General features: G+C 50.0%; 8 protein-coding genes across 8 annotated transcripts; 2 read left to right on the top strand and 6 right to left on the bottom strand.

The window, feature by feature from the left end:
- Positions 1-410: 410 nt before the first annotated feature.
- J7T55_001627 (uncharacterized protein) lies at positions 411-1,547 on the bottom strand (the record flags this gene model as incomplete). The annotated part of the gene is made up of 1 exon (XM_053130108.1): positions 411-1,547. One exon carries the CDS (start codon positions 1,545-1,547, stop codon positions 411-413), a length of 1,137 nt encoding a protein of 378 aa, XP_052991887.1.
- A 1,235-nt stretch (positions 1,548-2,782) lies between these two features.
- J7T55_001626 (dienelactone hydrolase) lies at positions 2,783-3,824 on the bottom strand (the record flags this gene model as incomplete). The annotated part of the gene is made up of 4 exons (XM_053130107.1): positions 2,783-2,853; positions 2,918-3,085; positions 3,153-3,435; positions 3,546-3,824. The coding sequence occupies 4 exons, from the start codon at positions 3,822-3,824 to the stop codon at positions 2,783-2,785; spliced, it is 801 nt and encodes a 266-aa protein (XP_052991886.1).
- Positions 3,825-4,231: 407 nt separating this feature from the next.
- Positions 4,232-5,386, top strand: J7T55_001625 (uncharacterized protein; the record flags this gene model as incomplete). Its single annotated transcript, XM_053130106.1, has 1 exon — positions 4,232-5,386. The coding sequence occupies one exon, from the start codon at positions 4,232-4,234 to the stop codon at positions 5,384-5,386; it is 1,155 nt and encodes a 384-aa protein (XP_052991885.1).
- A 403-nt stretch (positions 5,387-5,789) lies between these two features.
- J7T55_001624 (uncharacterized protein) lies at positions 5,790-8,005 on the bottom strand (the record flags this gene model as incomplete). The annotated part of the gene is made up of 3 exons (XM_053130105.1): positions 5,790-7,244; positions 7,318-7,674; positions 7,991-8,005. The coding sequence occupies 3 exons, from the start codon at positions 8,003-8,005 to the stop codon at positions 5,790-5,792; spliced, it is 1,827 nt and encodes a 608-aa protein (XP_052991884.1).
- Positions 8,006-9,795: 1,790 nt separating this feature from the next.
- J7T55_001623 (uncharacterized protein) lies at positions 9,796-12,527 on the bottom strand (the record flags this gene model as incomplete). Its single annotated transcript, XM_053130104.1, has 8 exons — positions 9,796-9,817; positions 9,952-10,132; positions 10,201-10,387; positions 10,464-10,520; positions 10,597-11,431; positions 11,499-11,508; positions 11,759-11,833; positions 11,891-12,527. 8 exons carry the CDS (start codon positions 12,525-12,527, stop codon positions 9,796-9,798), a joined length of 2,004 nt encoding a protein of 667 aa, XP_052991883.1.
- A 399-nt stretch (positions 12,528-12,926) lies between these two features.
- On the bottom strand, positions 12,927-13,541 carry J7T55_001622 (uncharacterized protein; the record flags this gene model as incomplete). Its single annotated transcript, XM_053130103.1, has 2 exons — positions 12,927-13,088; positions 13,389-13,541. 2 exons carry the CDS (start codon positions 13,539-13,541, stop codon positions 12,927-12,929), a joined length of 315 nt encoding a protein of 104 aa, XP_052991882.1.
- Positions 13,542-14,916: 1,375 nt separating this feature from the next.
- On the bottom strand, positions 14,917-15,633 carry J7T55_001621 (uncharacterized protein; the record flags this gene model as incomplete). Its single annotated transcript, XM_053130101.1, has 2 exons — positions 14,917-15,269; positions 15,348-15,633. 2 exons carry the CDS (start codon positions 15,631-15,633, stop codon positions 14,917-14,919), a joined length of 639 nt encoding a protein of 212 aa, XP_052991881.1.
- Positions 15,634-17,734: 2,101 nt separating this feature from the next.
- On the top strand, positions 17,735-18,433 carry J7T55_001620 (uncharacterized protein; the record flags this gene model as incomplete). The annotated part of the gene is made up of 2 exons (XM_053130100.1): positions 17,735-17,978; positions 18,084-18,433. The coding sequence occupies 2 exons, from the start codon at positions 17,735-17,737 to the stop codon at positions 18,431-18,433; spliced, it is 594 nt and encodes a 197-aa protein (XP_052991880.1).
- Between the last annotated feature and the right edge of the window lie 1,213 nt (positions 18,434-19,646).

Raw genomic sequence — 19,646 nt, 5'->3', positions numbered from 1 at the left:
GGGCACCCATATTGGCTCCTGTAGTCTTTATCTACCTCTCACTCATCCGTCCCACATCACATGGAGCTACTTGAATTTTGTATGCGGCAACAGTGCAGAAACCGAGGCGGTCACGATGGGAACGCCGAGAACATTGATACTATAAAGTTTTTATATTTCTACATACCACCAGACATAGGGTCTGATCTATAGATGCGCAGTTTGTTTCACCATCCCAGTCGCGTCTGAATCTTCATATATCCTCCGCATAATCATGTAACAATGTCCACTCTTCATAGCCCAACACCCAGGAAAGGCACCATCCAAACCCACAGTCGATATCCAATTTCACCAAGCCAGCACCCGTGCTCATGTCCATACTCTATGCCCGCCTGCGCCCCGTTCCCCCCTGTCTTGTCGAAACGTTGTGTTTACATCCAGAACGATAGATGCTCTGACCAGGACTCTGGCCATTGGGTTGTGAATTCTCCCTTATCCCTCAGTAGCATTAGTGCGTCCCACATAAAGTTGTCCAGCTGCGGCGGGTCGCTGGCCACCAGGACAGCAGCGAGCTCGTCCTCATCGGATTCGCACCGACCCGCCCGGCTGAGCAACTCTAGTCCCTGTGAGATGACGCCGGCAGTCACCCCGCTGTAGCCGACTGGCTCTGATGTCACCATGTTGTAGTCGATGAACCTCCGGGCCCCGGCCTGCGCCCGACGCTGCAGCAGGACTGCCCTCCAGTCGTGGTTGTATCTGAGAATGCCGAAGTAGCGCTGGGCGTCGAACGCCGCCAAGCTGTAGACGGTGTACAGCTCCTCTTTCTCCACCGCGTCGAAGCGGCCGAAGAAGTCGCGAGCCATCGCAAAGCATTGGCTGTTGCCGAGGTCGACGATGCCATTCTCCTCGGGTGTCGCCTTGTGGCCGTAAAGTTGGCAGCAGGCTTGAAATCGATACAGCGCCCGTGTGACCCGTAGCATCTTCGTGGCGGGGGTGCAGTGTGGATCGGGCACCGTATCCCAATGGTCCCAGTCGGTCCTGACCGTTCGCCGGACCGTGAATGACTTCGCATATAGCTCCGAGAGCGGCCTCACCACTTGGTGTTGGAACGATAAGACCTGAGAAAAGTCCTCCAATGTCAGGAGGCCCCTCATGAGTGCGACTTGTTTTTCGGCGTCGAGAAGAGCGTAGCTGTCGCAGTCGTGGAGAAACTTCAGTTGCACATGCCGGTAGGGCCCTCGTGGCCATTGCTGTGCATCGACGGCGTCTGTGGACAAACCGTGACCTGTGTCCAACGTGCTGGAGGGGTGGTACGTACCAAGAGTCCGACGCCAGCGATGCAGCATACACGCGTCCACAAACGAGTCACCCAGGATGTTTTGGGTCACCTGCGAAAGGACTCCTTTCTTGTACGCGATGTACTGGTTGTGATATGATCGTGACGCGATGGTGAGTGATGTCAGGTCCTCACAGCTTGAGAGCCTTTCGAGGATGGCTAGCTGAAGCTCCGCTGGCAAAAGCTCGAGGCTAAGCCGCTGCTGCTCTTGCTCTTGTCTTGAGTCCTCCATGGCTGCTTCTGTAGGAGGTAAAGTGTGGTTGTATGTGTGCGTGTATGTGTGCATGTAAGTAATACTAAGTATGAGAGTGTTAGAGCGCACAAATGCGTAAGAGTATGAGAGGTTTATAATTCGAGTGCGTGCGTGTGTGCGTGTGTAAAGTATGAGAGCTTGTGAGCTCACAAGCGTGTGAAATTATAAGAAATTGAGAATTCGAATGTTTTTTTTGTTTTGTTTGTTTGTTTGTGTGTGTGTATGGTTTTGGTAAGGAAGACAGACGAAATCTTTGATTACAAGGGGAAAGGGGGATACCGTTATTTATATATCACGATCAGAATTAGCATGTAACAAATTGCTTGAAATTAAGATGGAAGAAATAGGAAATCGCTGAAAACGACGACAAGCTTGAGAACCTTGAAGGTTCAATAGAAAAATTGTAAAAATCCAAAACAAGAGTCTATGTGGGCTAATTGACTAGTCCCTACGGACTCTAATATGAACAAAACTACTCAGATTGTCAATGCTACACAAATAGTCCTCCACCAGATAGAGATAGTAAACAGGACGACCGAAAGTGTGCTTACCCTTTCTCAAGCTTACTGAAGGTGACACCGCCGCCGCCCCTGTTGTACCCGAAAATATTTACAGTAATTGTCGTTGAGGACCCTGAAGGCTTCCGACTAGTTGGCCATACATGTCATGCCGCTAACCATCACAAGGTTGGGACCAAGTATAGCCTTTAGGGCACAAATTGGAGATGAGTCAAATGAGAATGAGATTACATATATATTAATGTACCTTGATGGGTGAAGAATCCTCCAATATTGCTTGTAGTCATCTGTCGGTCGATATACTAGTGGGTACAGCAAGGGGGCCCGGGGCTAGATACTAATCTGCCTTCGTTGATAACACTGTACCATGCGACTAGGCATGAAAACAATCCGGCGTGGAATCAATCCTGGACCCTTGATGCCGGATAGGAAAGTGAGTGAGGTTGGAATAGGTGACTTTTAAAGAGAGTCCATTTCTCCCATCACCCACGAAATGTGCGCAGGCTTTCGCAGAACTATCGGGAGGACGAGCTTGGTAATCAAGTTGAAGGCCTAGTTCATTTCTTCCATATATAAACATTTCTTTGGAGGACACTGGCAACTTCATAGTTCATTCTTGTTTTTCCCCTCATGCGTGCATTCGAGCAAAGTAAGACTCACAACTCAAGGACGTTGCCATAGCGCACCCGATCAGATTCAGGACGAGTTCACTAACCACAACTCGAACCAGTCAATCATTGCCCGTAGGCTCTGCTCTTTGCACCACCCTGGACAATGTTAGCAAAATGATTGCGTCTGACGTTGCAGCGTCGTGTTAAGTTTGAGCCATACTCTGGTAAGGGTCATTTGGGTCGCCTTTCACTGCGAAGCCATGCGACACACCCTGAAATAGCTGCAAGTGATAATTCTTTTTCTCTTTCTGCAAAATATCAAGAGCTTTCCTTCGTGAGTCGACATTGAATGCATGGTCATTCTCAGCGCAGGATAGCAGAAGTGGTTCTGAGCATGTCAGCAGATGAGCAGCGGCACTGTCTGACCTGAGCAGCAAGCCTCGAGTCAACCTTACTTTTGAGTGCTAAGAAATGATGATCTTTCAACGATGTTGGGTGTGCAAATGCGCCGGCCGAGATGATGTCGCCAGCAAGCAAGTCGCATACAAATGGGGCGCCAAAACAGTAGCCTGTGCATGCATACTTTGTTGTTTCGCTGCCGTACTTGGACCTGACTGCATCAACCCACTTGGGAACATTCTCGGTCGCGAAGTTCCAGTGCTTGGACCGCCAGGCCGCCTGGTCAAAGCCTTCGGGAGGAGGATCGCCCATTGACGAGCGATATTTGGAAATTGGGTCCTGAGAGACCGACAGTCAGTGAACACATGCTTTAAGGCTTCACCTTCAGCTGTTGGTATAACATGGGCTTGTCCCCTGTATCATGGCACCGAGTAAGGATGGGTTCATACGCCTCTGAAAAAATCCATGCCAAGGGCCAAGAATCCGGCATCAGCAAATCCGTCCATCAGCAATTTAGCGTTGCTGGACATGCCCCAAACATCCGGGAAATAAAGCACAATGTGGCCGTTTGCCTTGTCTGGCGCAGGCTTCGCGACGTAGGTGGGGACGTCCAGGACCGTCTCAAGGGTACCCCTCGGCGTCCCCACGTGGACGGTGCCCAGCCAGCAGCTCGATGATGGAGGCTGTGCGAGGTATTTGTTGTCTAGCTCCGATTGTTGTGCTGCCATGTTGGTGGAATGGAAGTGCTTCAGTGGAGGATGTGTTCGGTGATAATTGACACATCGAATACTGCTGTGGAACGCACCAAGAGTTCGCGGCGGAGAAGTCGGAGCGGAGAATTCGGGGATGTGTAACATGAGGCGGGGAAGGTTTCTGTGGATTGGGTATTTTCTCCCGGGTTAGCACTCAGGGACGTCAGGGTTGGTTCGACCTGTCACATCACAAACGTTGGGAGTAATTTTCTAGCAGCCTGGCAGGCACCGATCTAATTTATCCTAGGCTATTTTGCCTATTGCGCCGCCATTTTCTGTTTAGATTTCTATGCAAATTCGTCTATCTTTCTGCATGTCTGAATCGCCTTTGCTAAAGTAGGTCTCCAACATCCAGCCGAGAGACCTTAATATACGCCCATACCATGTCCGACAGGGATAACGCCGGGTATCGGCTGTTGTCTTTCAAATACACACCAACGAAGCCAGCTTCCAAGAAGAACCAATCAGATGAGGAGGATAATAATCTTGGTCAGCCCGACAACAAGTCACGCACTTCGACGGCGTCGACGGGCGAGGAGCCAGAGCTACCATCTCTCTCATCACTCGCATCGGCGCTGCCTGTCATCGACGCTACGACCCCATCAAAAATCCAGCATGACCACCAAATCTCAGATGCAGAAACAAAAGGAGGAGCAGGGATCGAAACAGGAGAGAAAGACCAACCAGAAGCACAAGTGCTGACCAACTTCCATCTCTTCGGGGATCTGCCTACGGAACTTCGCATCAAAATCTGGCATCTGACCTTTCTGCCACGTGTCGTCGAGCTGCATCCTACCAGGCCCAACTACGCCCGTGACGATGGCCGTCAGCAGCAGTGGCAGTCTGGCTGTAGCAACCCGGCGGCCCTCTCGGTGTGCTCAGAAGCCCGTGAGATAGCCCTGGAGCACTTCCGCATAGCTTACCCCCTGGCCTCTATCACCTCCCAGCAAGAAACACCAGGCCCGTTTGCCAGGTACGCCGTACCCGACATCGGCACGTATGCCTTTTCCGGCGCCAGCCTCAACGGGAAGGCCGGTCTTCGCCGTCGAACACTTCACATCTCACCCGAATACGACACGGTGGCGCTTCTCGGCCAGGATACCGACTTCACCAAACTCTCAAGACTGCGCGACTCGTTCCGTGATGCTGACCCGAAGGGGGTGGGCATCAAGAATCTGGCATTGTCCACGACGGGATGGGGCTATGGTGGATCGGCTGCTATGATGAGGAGTCTGGACAGGAGGATCTTGAAGGATCTGGACCAGTTGACGCTTTTCATGTATAGCGAGCCGTTGCCTCCTCTTGAATGGAGAGCTAGGGGTGCTAGTCTGGATGAGCAGACGTTGGCTTGTTTTAGGAAGACAGGCAACAGGTGTGAATTGGTTCCTTGCACCAGCGAGGGCAGTAATGCTTGGTATGCATATAAGCTGTGGAGAGGTGGGAAGGGCCGCCAGTTCTGGAATGACGAAGGGAAGATTCTTCGGGTAGGGAAGAACGAGATGAAAATTCAGGATCTGAGGTTCTCAGATGGGTGGTGACGGCCCGGGGGTGGAGGCTTGATCAGCATCTGGTGGCCGATGCCAGTTCTGTGACCTGTGTTGGGCTGAGCAGTGCCTCGCGCGTGCCATGCAACCACGGATCCAGGGAACCAACCTCCTTGGCTAGGCACATCATTAGGAAATATCAAGCGTCTCTTTTTAGATAGAAGCCCATTGCATTTGTATAAGCAGATCCCCAGTCCCCTTTTGCATTCAGTCCAAGAGCTAGGACAATTGGAAGACAAAGAAACTCAGGGCCGTAGTCAATAATTCTGTGTGCTGAACCTTCAGGAGAGATGTCTCATTAATATTACAAGCATTTAAAAATGGATCTATCCTTGACGCCAAACCGCAAGAAGCCAAGTAAATCTAACCTAGACACCATACACAAGGAGTCACTAAATCAGGCGGCGGCACCGCCGGTAATGGCTGCCGTGTTCAGCCGCTTCCACTTCGAGAACAACACAATCACCAAAGCCATTCCCGTCGCCGCCAGAGCGACCGCAAAAGAAATTTTAAGTCCATGCATATAAGCCACCAATATACCTGGCAGCTCTTCAGGAGTGAATGCCTTTCGTAGCTCAGTCGCGCCAGTTGCGATGAGTCTCGCCGGGTCCACACCGGGTGCCGAGTAGGGTATCGTCTTGATCAATACATTGACAAAGGCAGACTGTGAGGCAGAGACGAGGAAGGCGCCTCCGACCGTTTGGAAGAAGAGGATAATGGCTGTGACCTCTGCCAGGTCTTCGGGCGGAGCGGTTGCTTGACCGGTGATGATGGGAACCTGGAAGGCAAGGCCCCAGCCGAGACCTCCGAGGACTTGGTATCCAATCCATTTACTGGACGGAGTGCCGATGTCGAATGTGTAAAATAGTCCCGCCGCAATTGTCGCCAAGACAGAGCCAATGACCGCCACAGGAGTAGCAATTCCGGTTGCCGAGATGAAGCTCCCGCTGGCGACGGTGCCTATTGTGACAGCCAAGATCAAGGGCAGGTTGCGGACGCCGCTGTCCGTGGGACTGACATTGTCGATGCTCTGGAAGTAAATCGGCAGGTAATAAATGACAAGGAAGTAAGCCCCTGCGAAGAAGAAGGCAAACAAAGATGACACAAGGTACACTCTGTTGCCGATGAGACGGGGAGGCATCATTGCCCGGTCTTTCTGGAACCACTCCCATGCGGCGAAGGCAGCAGCAATGAGCACGAATCCAACAAGGAGACCCACCACGACAGACGAGTTCCACGCGTGTGTTGTGCCACCGTATTGCAGGGCGAGGATGTAGCTGATCACGGCACCCATGATAAGGACAATGCCGAGAACATCCATCTGCAAAAGCTTCTCGCGGAGTGAGGCGGCGGCAGGCTTAGCTGCGCTTGGGGTAGTAAAGAAGAGCAAGATGATCGCGCCGGAGAGACCGCCGATTGGCAGATTTATGTAGAAACACCAGCGCCAAGAGACTTTGTCGGCGAAGGCACCACCGATCAGAGGCCCAACCACGGACGCGATACCGTAGCTCGCACCGACAATACCTGTAAACATCGGTCGCTTCTTGGGTTCGGCGGAGAATGCAATAATTGTGTAGGCGCCGGTGGCGATACCCGCAGCTCCAACACCGGCGATAGCCCTACCAACGATAAGAGCTTCGCTGTTGGGTGCAACGCCGCATATCAGGGAACCGAGTTCGAAAATGAAGATGGAGAGTAGAAAGCTGATCTTGAGTGGGAAGTACTTGTAAGCCTTGCCCCATGCGGACTGGAAGCCACCAAGAGTCATGAAGAAGGCCGAGCTGTACCAAGAGACATCGTCAAGGCCGTGGAACTCGTCGGTGATTTTGGGAATTGCTGTTGCTACGATTGTCTGGGAGAATCTTTGTCAGTTGATGGTTGAAGTAAGGCGCCTTGCCTTTCAGTACCAAGGTGGCGGGACGTACCATGTCGAGGGAGACCAGAAAGACGCTCAGCACTAGAGCAATAACAATGAAAACCAGCCTTATTCCTGTCGGATACTCAACAGGGATGGCCTGAGCTGATTCGGGCCCTGTTTGTTGTGCATCGCCCTTCTCTTCATCCGTCACGTTGCCAGGGCTCTCCTTTTTCTCGTCATATTCAACGTCTGGAGCCGTCGACGGAGCGCGGGTAGATGCTTGCTCGAAGTCGCTTTGTTCGCTCTTGGGATCTAGTAGTCCAGATGGCGGTGATAGCTGGGTAGGCTTATCGCCATCGACCAGGGTATGTGTTGAAGCCATAGCCCACTGTGTTTTGTTGTCGTTGAGGACCGACTGTGCGTCCTATGTGGCCTAATTACCGCGTCCTTGCTGCGCGTGAGTCGAAGTTGAGAGTGCTGCAATAATAATCTAAAAAGAGAATTCAGCCCGGACCGAGGCGCCAAATGGAGCAAGTTGCTCAGCGAACAAGAGCCACAGGTTAGATACGTTTTATTGTGATGGTTGACTACATGCCGGTCCCGAGCCAAACGGTAGGCGGCATGGGAAGATTAAATACAGGAGTGTACCACAGCATGATCCGGGTATAGATGGACATTACGGCAGACGGACCCACGGGGCTGCCAGTGCTCCGTGAATCATTCATTATCTTACAGCTTACATGATATTCGGGCATGTTGACAGCCGTCTCAGTGCATGGATGCGAGGCTCGGCCAAGGAGTCATCCCGTGCGAGACTCAGCAAGCCCAGGCGTTTAGGCTGCGGTGCGCCTTGAGAGGTGCGGGCCACGCGGGCCATGCGGCCTCGTCCCGTTTTTACGGACACGGCAGAATCTGTAGATCTGGCCAATTGGAGACTTTTATTGTGAATAGATTAGCAATCGTCAGAGGTCGATCTCAGCCCTAGATTAGCCCAATGTCATTGGGGGCCATCCAGAGCGCCGGAATCCAATCACAAAGCTAAGGGCCACGTGCTAGGGTGCGCAGATAACGGCATTTTAGGGCGAATTTACGGCCCGGACATAACATATCTCTCATCTCAGGCATCCCGCTTTGTCAGAGCCAAGAGTATGGGCTGGTGGTGTGGTGCTGAAAAGGGTGTGCCAAACACGAATGTGTCCGGCCCTAAGGGATTTGGTAGGTGCTAGCTCGCATTTTGCACCCCTGGCTGATAAATCTTGGCTGTCATCCATAACATTGCATGTTTCTAAAAAGATGGTACTGTTGTGCAACTCGACGTGAGCATGACACACCAGCACCGAAGTATTTCAGCGTGTCGTTCCCTCATTCGACGCGTATTCTCACCTTATTTCCCTGCCTCGCTCCCACCGCACGGTTCCGCCGAAGATGATCGTCCTGCAAGCCTGCCACGACGTGTTTTGTGCAACGGTTAGGATTCTCGCAGCCAAGCCCACGTGGAGCGTGCCTGGCTGCCTCCTGTTGCATTTCCAAGACACATCACTAGTGCGAATAAACCATAATGACACCGGAGGTGCACGAGTAATTCTCGGCGTGTATTTCCACCGATGGGTTTTTCACGAGTAACCAATGCGCGCCTAAACCTCTCGTGCGGCTCATACTTAAATATCGACACAGTCAAAGAGGACAGCACGACGCTCTATCCTTGCATTGTTCACATACCGTGATTGCCCAGCATCATGTCTCTCATGGGCGAGGTTGGGGATAGAGCATCCCAAATTCCTTGCAAATCAGATCCTACAAGGTACTTAAATTTGTAGAATGCGTAGCCTGAGTCCCTAGCCACGAAGGCATTGCGGCATGTGCGGCCGCATTTTCTCGGCGACTTATATCCATTAATTCCTGTAGCCGCCCCAAATAAAGTCGCCCCACTTATATGGTGTACAGTGATTATCTTGCTCTTCACCAGTGTACTCATCCACGAACCAGTGGGATTGACAAGAATGTGTAGCGACAAAGCATGGGCATACGGGACAATCACGAAATAAGGTTTGACATTTACACGTTGAGCGCCCCGAACTTCTTTTGCATTGAGACGGAAACAAACCACGGTACTGTAGTTTTTGTTCTTCCAAAAATAGATGTGAATGCCTGCCAAGTGATGTGATGCGTGCCGCATGCCTAAATGGGGGCCGATAGGATACACAAATACTCGTGTCCTTCATCTACAAAGCCGTGTATTTTATTCATACTGACGGATCCAACAACTCGATCTAGGCTCTGAAAATAAATCCAGATTGATTGGAATGTCACATCGTGCATGTGGCGAACACTTTGCAGCAGAGAATGGTCTCGTGTGGCAGTAGATTGATGAGGATGAACCTGAAGTGCGGCGCAGACCGAATCTCATGAAAAATCCAAAATCACGCAACGAAATATTACACTTGTCGCAAGTCATTCAAAATAACATAGCTGAATCCACCACCACCCCTTCAAAGCATTCTTGGACAAAATGTGCTAAAAGGTTCCCTCAAAAACTTGGAAAGCCCTAAATACCGCTGTCATCTTGGCTATTGAAGGTCAGCGAGATTCATCGGAATCAAGATAACGGAGCATGATTTAGTTTTTTGGACGCCGTGGTCCTGACTTTTTGCATCCAAATTTTAAATTGTAAAAAGGGAGGGGGGGGGGGGCGTTGACGTACAAAACATGTCCGCTATCGCAGCCAGAATACCAGTTATTACAGTCTTCAAACCACCTGTCCCAGTTGGCGCATACGCGCTCTATCTCATTTGTAACCGGCGAAGATGGTGTATTGAAGAGCGTGTTCGCCTCAGATTGTCGCTCGAGGATCTGTAGCGCAAGTCCCTCGCTTGCGTGGAAGGCTGTGCATTTTGGGGTCAACATATGCGCAGGTTATGTGGATAACAATCCATGATAGAAGATAGCTTACCGATGTGGCAATGCATCAGCCACGTCCCTGGATTGTCTGATTTGAAAGCAATGACGACGAAGCCGTTCAATGGCAGCAGTACAACGTCGCGACGCGGAGGATTATTTAGAGTTAGATTAAGTTTGTCTGGCGAGTACTTTTCCGTGGATTGTTGGAGAAGAGCGAAGTCATGGCCGTGAAGATGTATCTGGCAGCCATTGTTAATGAGCGTTCCGGAGAGGCGAAGAGTTGTAAAGTGGTAATCGATTTCCTGGGCAACTTACAGGATGTGCACCAATTGTAGTCCCATTCAGCCTGTCCCCTGTGAGGACGAGATAGATCTAAGTCACGACCCATGTTAACATTCAACGAGTTCATCTGAGTATGTGGATGAGTTTCAAGGTATCAGAAACGTACCCAGCTGCTGCTATTGAAGTTCTCTGGAATGACGACCCATTGCTTTGGCCAGTTGCCACTGGTGTTATCCAATTCCTGGATAATAGGGTGACTGTAGTTGATCTGTAATGGTGTGAATGTAGACGATGTCTCCGGGTTCAAAGAGAATTGTGCGAGAGGGAACGGCTTGTTGCCTGGCTGAGTGCGCGAGGTGTTGGACTCGAGATTGAATTGCTCTCCATCGTCAGTGTTGGCTGCGGGCCCTATATACCAAGGTCGCTTCGGCTTCAGAGACGTGTAAGGCTCGTCCGAACATTTCAAGTTCCTCGGTACGGCGGGCCAAGGGTTCGAAGTGGGATCGGAGGTACTTTCAGGATTGTACCTGAGGATTCCGGTGCGTTCATAACCGTCCTGTCCTTTCTGGCTACAATTGTCGGCGCCATATGTTCGAATCCAGAAATTACCATCAGAGGGCACGGGGTTTGAACCATCATCATCGTCATCTGGCCGGGCTTCAACGATAACTCGGTAACGTTGCCCGATACCGACAAGGACAGAAGTTGTGTAGTACGGCTCGATTGGGACAAAGTCGGAATCGATGACTTGGAGAACATGATTGTCTATGGTGAAAACGAACGTTGTCTTGAAAGATGTGTTGATGAGACGCAACAAGTATCTCTTCGCCCGTCCATTATATCCGATGTGTCGCTTTTCGAACTTCAAGACGAACTCCTCCGGGATGGGCGAGTCAGGTGGAGGGTTAGTCGCATTAAACCTGGTAACGTTTCCATGGCCATTCAGGAGGATACTGGGAAACCTCAAGGTTGGATTCTGTGTGTAGATTGACTCAAAAGCACTATCGTGTCCCCAATCAGTCATGAGAATGGGCTGCTTAGGTTCATCGAATACGGCTGTGTCTGGACCATGGATTGTCTGCATTCCTCGAGTCAGCAATCAATTCATTAGAGAGTAGCTTCGGTCACCGTACTAGAGGGCCCTGGAGTCCGTCGGCGTCTGTGGGATTCAATAGTCAGCAATTAAATTACGCAGGAACAAGTTTCATGCGATGGAGGGCTAAAGAAAGACATAATCTGCATCTTGTCTGCCAAGATGCGAACATTTGCAAGAAAATCGGGTGTGTCTTGTTGAACGACGGCGAAGCCTGCGTTTGGAAGCTACTTACATTGCACCGAGTAATGAGAGTGATACCAAGAACTACCGTACTGGACAGCCTTGAAGGTGTATGTATACGAATCGCCTGAGAATTGTATGTTAGTATTGAATTTCTTCTCCTTGCTGTGGGCAAAAAGCTTACCTGGAGCTATGGGACATTGTGTGACGCCGTTGACTCCATCTGCCTGCGCGGTCTGGTTTTGTCTAATTCCATGCCAATGAATCGAGGTTCCGTTGTGCTTCATTTTGTTGATAATCTTAACATTGACGGTGTCTCCCCAACATGCTTGAAGCCACGGTCCAGGATAGGTATTGTTGAACAATTTAGCCTCGGTGAAATTGCGACCGTCCGCGTTGACCCAACCATCGTTTACAACCAATGTATAGTTCCTGTGGATTCCGATCGGTGCCTCTTGCTCGTAGTCAGTCATTATGTTGAATTCACGTCCATCCGGATGGCGAAGCCAGCATTCTCGGTTGGAAGGACTCGAGCAGGGGCGCCATCCTTTCATGGCCCTGTAGTCACATCGGAACTGATTGTCTTCGGGACGGCCAGTCGGGGGTTTGAAAATGGGGTCTCCGGGTTTACCATCACCAATGTGCGGCTTGGTCGAAGTGTGAGCTCCTGTGTCAAGGGTGCTGGGGCCGACAGACCATTCGAGGGCATCAAACAAAGGCCGCTGAACTCCCCCAAACTCATTGAAGGGGTCGAAGTTAGCTGGAGCAATCCAAGCTACAACCTCGGTGAGTGTCACCCAAAACCGCTCAGTGAGACGCATTTTGACCAAATGTAAACAGCGTTCAGATTGGCTTTCAGGATACTTCCAGATCGCCGAAAACTAATAAATGCAATTTCTGGTATGAATATCAGAGGTCGGCCAAACTTGAGCGAGAGTGTACAATGGTGGCCGGTTGCAGCAACAAACAAAGCCCTGATTTCGAGGAAATCACAATACCATGGTACTTGGGCATTTATCAGAAGAAAGGACGGCCAGCAGCTACCATCTCTATGACTAACAGCTCAGTGATCACCTCTTGGCTAGACTCATCGTGGTGGTCAGAGATCCGCCACACAGAGCTTGCCGTTACCAGGCAGGTAGCCGATGTCCACCGCAAAATCGACGTCAGCTCAACAATCAGGTCATAACATAATCACAGGAGATGTGTATAAGCCTCCTTCAGCCAGGGTCCTTGATTTCCTGGGATCCTTTGTTCAGAGATCCTGCGCCATTCGTCGTTGACGACAAGGTCGACGCGATTCTTGTGCCCCGATGCGCACTAGACACGTCGGCGAGGCGCCAATTGAGCCCCTTTATGTCGCCGAGTCTTTGTGATAGCGGCTGAGAGAAGGTCAGACAAGGCATGCTGTCGGGCTAAACGAGCTGCTGCACTCGGAGCTGAGACTTGGCATCAGTTGTCTGAGGTGAGACCGAGCAATCCGGTGAGGCAAACACTCTGTAGCTGGGGGCTGCCAAGCAATTCAGGGCTGATGAAAGGCCGAGTGAATGATTAGTTTGCGCCGTCAATTTCTAGTGTTGTTGGCGATTGAATCACATGAACGAATGTGGTTGTCATATCGCTTGATATAGGGTGGTTAGTCAATTGAACAAGCTGCGAAACGATTGGGGGAAAAGTCTTACCACAAAGCTTTCTATGATATGAATCTTGCAGCGAGCTCCACTGCTCTGGGTCTGAGTGAGCATGGAAATCGCGGCGTTCTTACTGCCCAGATATGCCCATATCCATGGATGGATGCTCAATAAATTTGCAGGGAACAAGTGTGACCCAGGCATGTTCACTTCTGTGGCTGCTTCATATTAACGTGACTAGGGAAATGCACATGTAGTCATCGAAACGTCTAGCCAAAAACAGCATTGTGCTGATCGCCGTCGTACGGTAACGCCGCAACAAAGTACGTAAGCTTAGTAGCAAGGTCTGCGCATGGATAATAGACATTGTACGATGTGTCTCGGGCGATGCCGATTGCATCGATGATTCGCTGCCATCCTGTTACCGACGAAAGGGTGGTCAACATTTCTCATGTAAACACAAAGACACATAGAAACTTCCCAGACACGCAAGCCGAACTACATTCTCACACTCCGCTGCTTTCCAGACCAGCGAAGTAGAATTGATGACTTCACGACATCGAACAGGCAATAGCACTGCGACACCACGTTGCTCGCAAGAATGTCAACTTCACCGAGAGTGTATTTATTTAGAACAATCTCAAAAATAGCAACCTCTGCAATGCCAAGCCCTTTGTTGGGGAAAGGTTCATGGACTTAGTTCACCTCAGTCCGGCCGAGGTAGTCAGCCGCCCTCGTATTTGTTCAATGCGGTGGCCAGCGCCATATTCTCTAGTGAGGTTTGCCCGGCGCCCCAGATCAGATAGATGAGATAATCACACTGCGGACCGGAACGCAATTAGCGAAACTTCGCCTGCGGATACTTTGCGAATCAAGGAAGACGCAGCTCACTACCGAAGCCTCAACACGCCCGTGGCTGGACGATTATCGTGCGGAACTGTCTCCGGTGTAAGACCTAATGCATTAATTCAAGCCTAATTGGGGTTTGTTGGAGAACTCCCTGTACTGCTGTGCGACCAGAAGATACACGATATCCTTCCGTTCGCACAGCAGCGCGGAAAGTGAAGTGAATCGGCACCAGCACCAAAATCACACCGGTCTGAGGCGCGGGATCATAGCGCGGTAGGGTGGTCTTGATTGGGTTTGACTTAGAAAAGCGAACGAAAGACGTCCTACGGCTTACTGAGTAGCACGAAGACGTCTTTGTGTCCCTGAGAAGGTGAGAATAAGTGGTTGTAGTATTACAGACCAAGACCCACTATCCGTGTCTGACGCTGCTGGACAACAGCCACACAGGTGAACTCCATGTCATATCGTACCCATTCACACTGAGGTGGAACAGACCTCTATCCTCGAGACTAGCTTGCGCCTGAAGGCACTGTGACTCACTACCTGGCTCCAGGGCCCGGAAACCTGGTCTCTTCTCTATTTGTCTGCGAAAATTATCGCCTCAACCGGTGTGCCAGTCTTCGTAGTTGATTCTGTCTTGTCAGACCACCTCTTAGGCTCGCTTGAAAATTCAACAAGGATTAAGGTTTCTCAGAACATCTGAATTCAAAAGCAAGCCTCGTAGGCTGGTCTAGACAAGAGCGACGAGTGCAGCTACGGCGGAAACAACAGATGCAAGCACAGTGGCACCCTTCCTGAAGATGAAAGCGTCCGCACCGCTAATTTCGGCGGTGGGAGATGCTGAACCGGAGCTACTGGAGGACGAGGAAGGCGTGACTGTGACAGTATTGTTTGAAGGCGTGGTTGACGAGCTGGCGATAGCTGTAGCGGAAGTAGTTGTCGAGGGGGTAGATGCAGTACCGCCACTGACGCTCGCTGTCGTAGACGTTCCAGTTATGGTGGCTGATGAAGACCCTGTGCTAGATGAATCGGAGCCTAAGTCGTCGATGGTGCCTACAGAATAGTATCCAGGTGCGCCACCACCTATACACGTCGACGTGTCAGCGTCCGATCAACGTTGAGATACGAACCCGCCTCCATCGTTGGCCTGGACAGACTCACATGTTTCGAGCGCGTAGCCTGGGCAAGCTTCATTGCACTTAGACGCGTCTACTTTTTTGTCGTTCGAAGGTAGGGTGTCGAGGCAAAAGCAGCCCTCTCCTCGTGCTGCAAAGACAGAGTGTCCCGCGTCCGCACAATGGGAAGAGCAAGCACTAGGAGTGTTGAATGCTAACGACACCTCAGCAACGGCATCGAAGGAGTAGCAGTCGAGTGTGACGTCAGCCATAACACCAAGCGTTTGGCCAAGCGCCACAATAGAGAAGAAAAGCTTCGTGTTCTGCTTCATCGTGACTGAATTTCGAATCGTGTCGGTTGAATTTCGTCTAATTGGTTGTTGTCCACGCAAAGATATAATCTTGAGCAGAAAAAGGGTAGTGTAGTCGCGTGTTCATATCACCGTGTTCACAATGTCAGTCTAGGTGAATTATATACATGACGCTAAGGCCCCCTGATCCTAGCCCCAGTTGATGGTATCTTAATTTCACTTAGCCGCGAAGGATCGTTGAAGGATGCGGCCAACCAGAAATGCGGGCCGGAAATACGAGCATGTCGCCAAATTTGCAGCTAGCTTCATGCCGTTTATGCGCTGGCAAACCCGTCGTCGTCCCCACTGCCAACTGCTCAAGAATCTATGAAGGCGCCGTTGTGGATGCAGACTGAGCTGCATTGCTTGCATGTGTATTCAGGTGTCGAAGGTATGTCAACACCCAAAACCAAGGCCAAGGACAAAGTTGTCAATTAGCTTAGATAAACGCATCACGAATGGTTTGCCGATCCTGCCTTGCTTTTGCAATCTGTGAGTGTTTGCAACATTCCTTCTTCACGGTGTACTATGGAGACCATGGTGGGGTAAAGGAGCCAGGCAGCAGCTTGCTAAAGGGCTGGCATTTGTCTCCAAAGCAACTTCCATTGATTCAAGTGTTTCATAAATCTTAGAAGATGTAGAGCACAGAATGCAGTTTGATTTGTTTTCTTGGTATCAGCACGTGTTCTCAGATTCTGGCCTTGAAGGTATGGGACCAGAGTGAACTCGACCATCCCATACTGTTGCTTGAGTGGTAGCCATCGATTGTCGGCTTGGGACTCAAGTGGCAGAAAGTATTTTAATAGTAATAATGCTGACAGCTTAATGTGCGAGAAACTTCATTTCGGGCACGTCCAATTATAGCACTGGGAAACGGAAACAGCAGGCGCAAGATATAATGCGATTGACCATCAAATTGTCAACGTATATACAGCCAATCGGGAACACCACAGGTTTCAAATTCTTGAGGAAAGCTCAGAATACTCTCAGGTTCATTGGCATCACGCAAATTTTGTTACCATGTCTGCATCCCTCAGATTGATATCTGGTGAGCTCACCAATACGACATGTGTTGAGCGCCCAGATGGCGGTATCCTGCGAACACTGCAAGGCTGCATGCAATGCTGATACGATGACGTTGCTTATGACAATGGGATAAGGCTCAGGGAAAGAAGCTGGCACCTACTTCGACTGTCCCACATAGTGTTGAAGAAAAAGTTCTGTGTCTAATTACGATATGTGCTTGCTGAAGACGGATTTGCAGCCTGCTGGTGTTTTCAGCACTTAAATTGAACACCACAAAATCAAAAAGAGCTCAGATTGTACAAATCTGCAAGTTGTAAGGAAGTCTCTCGATATATATCTATAAATATTAAAGAAGCTTCAATATTGGCTTGGACCTCAATGACTCAAAACTACAGGATGCATGCCGAAGTATGATATTCTTTGCCTCTAGCCTGCAACAAAAAATGTAAGAATGGCTGGATGAATCAAATGCGAACGATTGATGCTTTGACGCATACTTCTCAACGCATCAATGGCTGTTCAGAGGCTGTTAAGAAGATTCATCAACATCGCCATTGTCTCTCCGTGGGTCGGGTCGCCTCGAACACCTTGGATTCATGACAAAACAGGTTCATTTAGCTATCTGGCCTGCCCTCAAGTCGCCCAGCAATCACAGTTCCAATAAGACCATGACTAGCTTTATGGGATTAGCATAGTACGACTTGCTTATCGAGTTGCTCTTCGAGTTGTAAGTCGAGGCGCACCAATCAAAAATTCTCATCTAAGCCCCGCCAATTGTTCCCAGGGGTTGAAAATAAGCACCATAAATCGTTAGCTTCCACCGCAGTCCATCATGAGATTGACCAATTAGTGGGGATTGCAAGAGAGCAGCGCATGCTTTCTGCATACATCGTTTGCCAAGTTCAATACCAAGGCAGGCGGAGTGTAAATCCCGCCACAGGCAGCAACTGCGTGCTGGCAATGCAGTATTATAAAGATGTGGGAACTCGCTCTCGGGTGGCAAAAGTGACCATCTCTAGTCTTTAGCTTTTGCCATTGAACTTTTTTTTTTTGAAACATGATTAACTCAGCTCTTTTCTTCGTCACGGCTGCCTTCCTTGCGGGAAGAGTCCTCGGTCAAGAAGACCGCGAAGATACTTGTGGTCCGTTTCAATTGACGACGACTTCAGGCACACTATACTCTGGCGAGAACGGCATTCAGGTGCCAGAGCTGACCACGGTCGGATGGGAGACTGGCGAGTATCTCATCACCGATAATGGGACACTCACAAACTCAAGTGGCTACCTGTGTGAATTTCGAGGTCAGTGCTTCCCTGTGGCAACCGATTGGCACTGGTTATTTCAATTTTACTAAAACCCAATAGAATTTTTGTCCTGTGACCCGAACAATACACGTTCGAATGAAGACGGCGCTTTCGTGATCGGCGAGTACGGGCGACTTTCCTATGCCAACAACGACACTTTCAACGCGTGCAGCCCCATCATCAACAATATTACTGTTATAGCCCTCATGCGCATCTACCCTGCCGGCATCGTTCCTAATTGGGAATCGCTTAATGTGTCATGCTCCAGTCTCGCAATGCAAGCCTCGCGTTGTCATCCTGGCGAGAATGACAACACAACTGGAGGGACGAATGATACCAACAGCACCGACGATGCTGCGAACACTACTAGTAGTGGTGCAGCGGGGCAAATGAGTCTGGGTACTTTATTGTTCGTCTTTCTTTCGGGTCTTGGCCTCGCTGTCTTGCTGTGATTTGCTGCATGTATTCTAAGCATGGAAAATAATCATACCTCCACTTATGGAGTGGGTTGAAAGTGATTTACCGACTTCAACCTTCAGTGCTTATTGTACTGAAGTTCTCTTGTCGTGTTGAAAATGATACAAGCTTTCGGATATCACATCTTTACTCCGATACCGTGGGAGAACACCAAGACGGCGAAGTTCTTTCACTTAGCCCTGAGAGCATGGTTGCAGGAGCCATGATATCCACGTTTAAGCTTTTCCAGTTGTCCGATGTGTCTAGTCTCAGGAACTGAAAGAATGAATATGTCCACGTCGAGGCGCTGACAGCGGCCCCGAGCATTTAGACAGCGGTTGATCTGCGTGTCCGCCCCCGGTCTCTCGGATTTGTATCACGGCGCAGAAAATTCTCCCAAGCGGTAGTTTTCCATAGATTCCATAGAAACGTATGGAAAGGTGAATTCAAGGACGATATCAGATGAGTGGGGGTGCTTACCTCTTTGATCACTCCCTACGACGGTTCAACCGTGATTGAGCCGATGAACGGACTTGAACATGGCTGTTCTTAGCTAAAAAGGCGGTGAGTGTAGATTTACATTGGAAATTAAGGCTCGATCACGGCTGTGATTGCGTTCAGGGCAGGCAGGTTCCAGTATAACGCATGCTTAGTCTTGGAAACTCAGACATGATTCACTGGTTCTATGTTTAACCATGATGCTTTGCTCCGGTCACCAGATTCTCAAAGCATTAGCTAGCGTTTAAATTTCACGAGTCAAGATCGCCTCGCCTGCTCTGCTGCATCCTCTGCTGGTGGAGATTAGGGATTTGTTTGCAAGGCTAAGTGAGTTCGCGACCACCCGCTGGCATTCTTCCCCTCCGTGCTGCCTACCGCACCCCTCGACACACCCGTTCCTCCTCCCTATATATACATCTCGAGTTGTCAGAATACGTCGGCCCTTGAAGAGTCACGCCGCCATATGAAACTAGTCAAGAATCTCTAAAGGGTAGGGATAACGGCTCGGAGTGAAAACAGGAGGATATAAACGATTTTACTATTCAGGATCTCGGGTTACTCGGGGTTTTGGAATTGATCCTTGTAAACTCAGACTTCTGTTTCTCGTATAGTCAGAACTTTCATGCACTCTCCTTCATAAAAACCCCCGAGTTTTACGGTCGAAATCCCTAGCGGAAGTTCTTGGCAAAGTGCCACTGATGGTTCGAAATT

The sequence above is a fragment of the Diaporthe amygdali genome (genome assembly GCF_026229845.1).
Source record: "Diaporthe amygdali strain CAA958 chromosome Unknown NODE_21_length_814164_cov_65_183785, whole genome shotgun sequence".
Taxonomy (NCBI): Eukaryota; Fungi; Ascomycota; class Sordariomycetes; order Diaporthales; family Diaporthaceae; genus Diaporthe; species Diaporthe amygdali.
The sequence above is the reverse complement of the archived record's forward strand: the minus strand, read 5'-3'. Positions and strand labels throughout refer to the sequence as shown.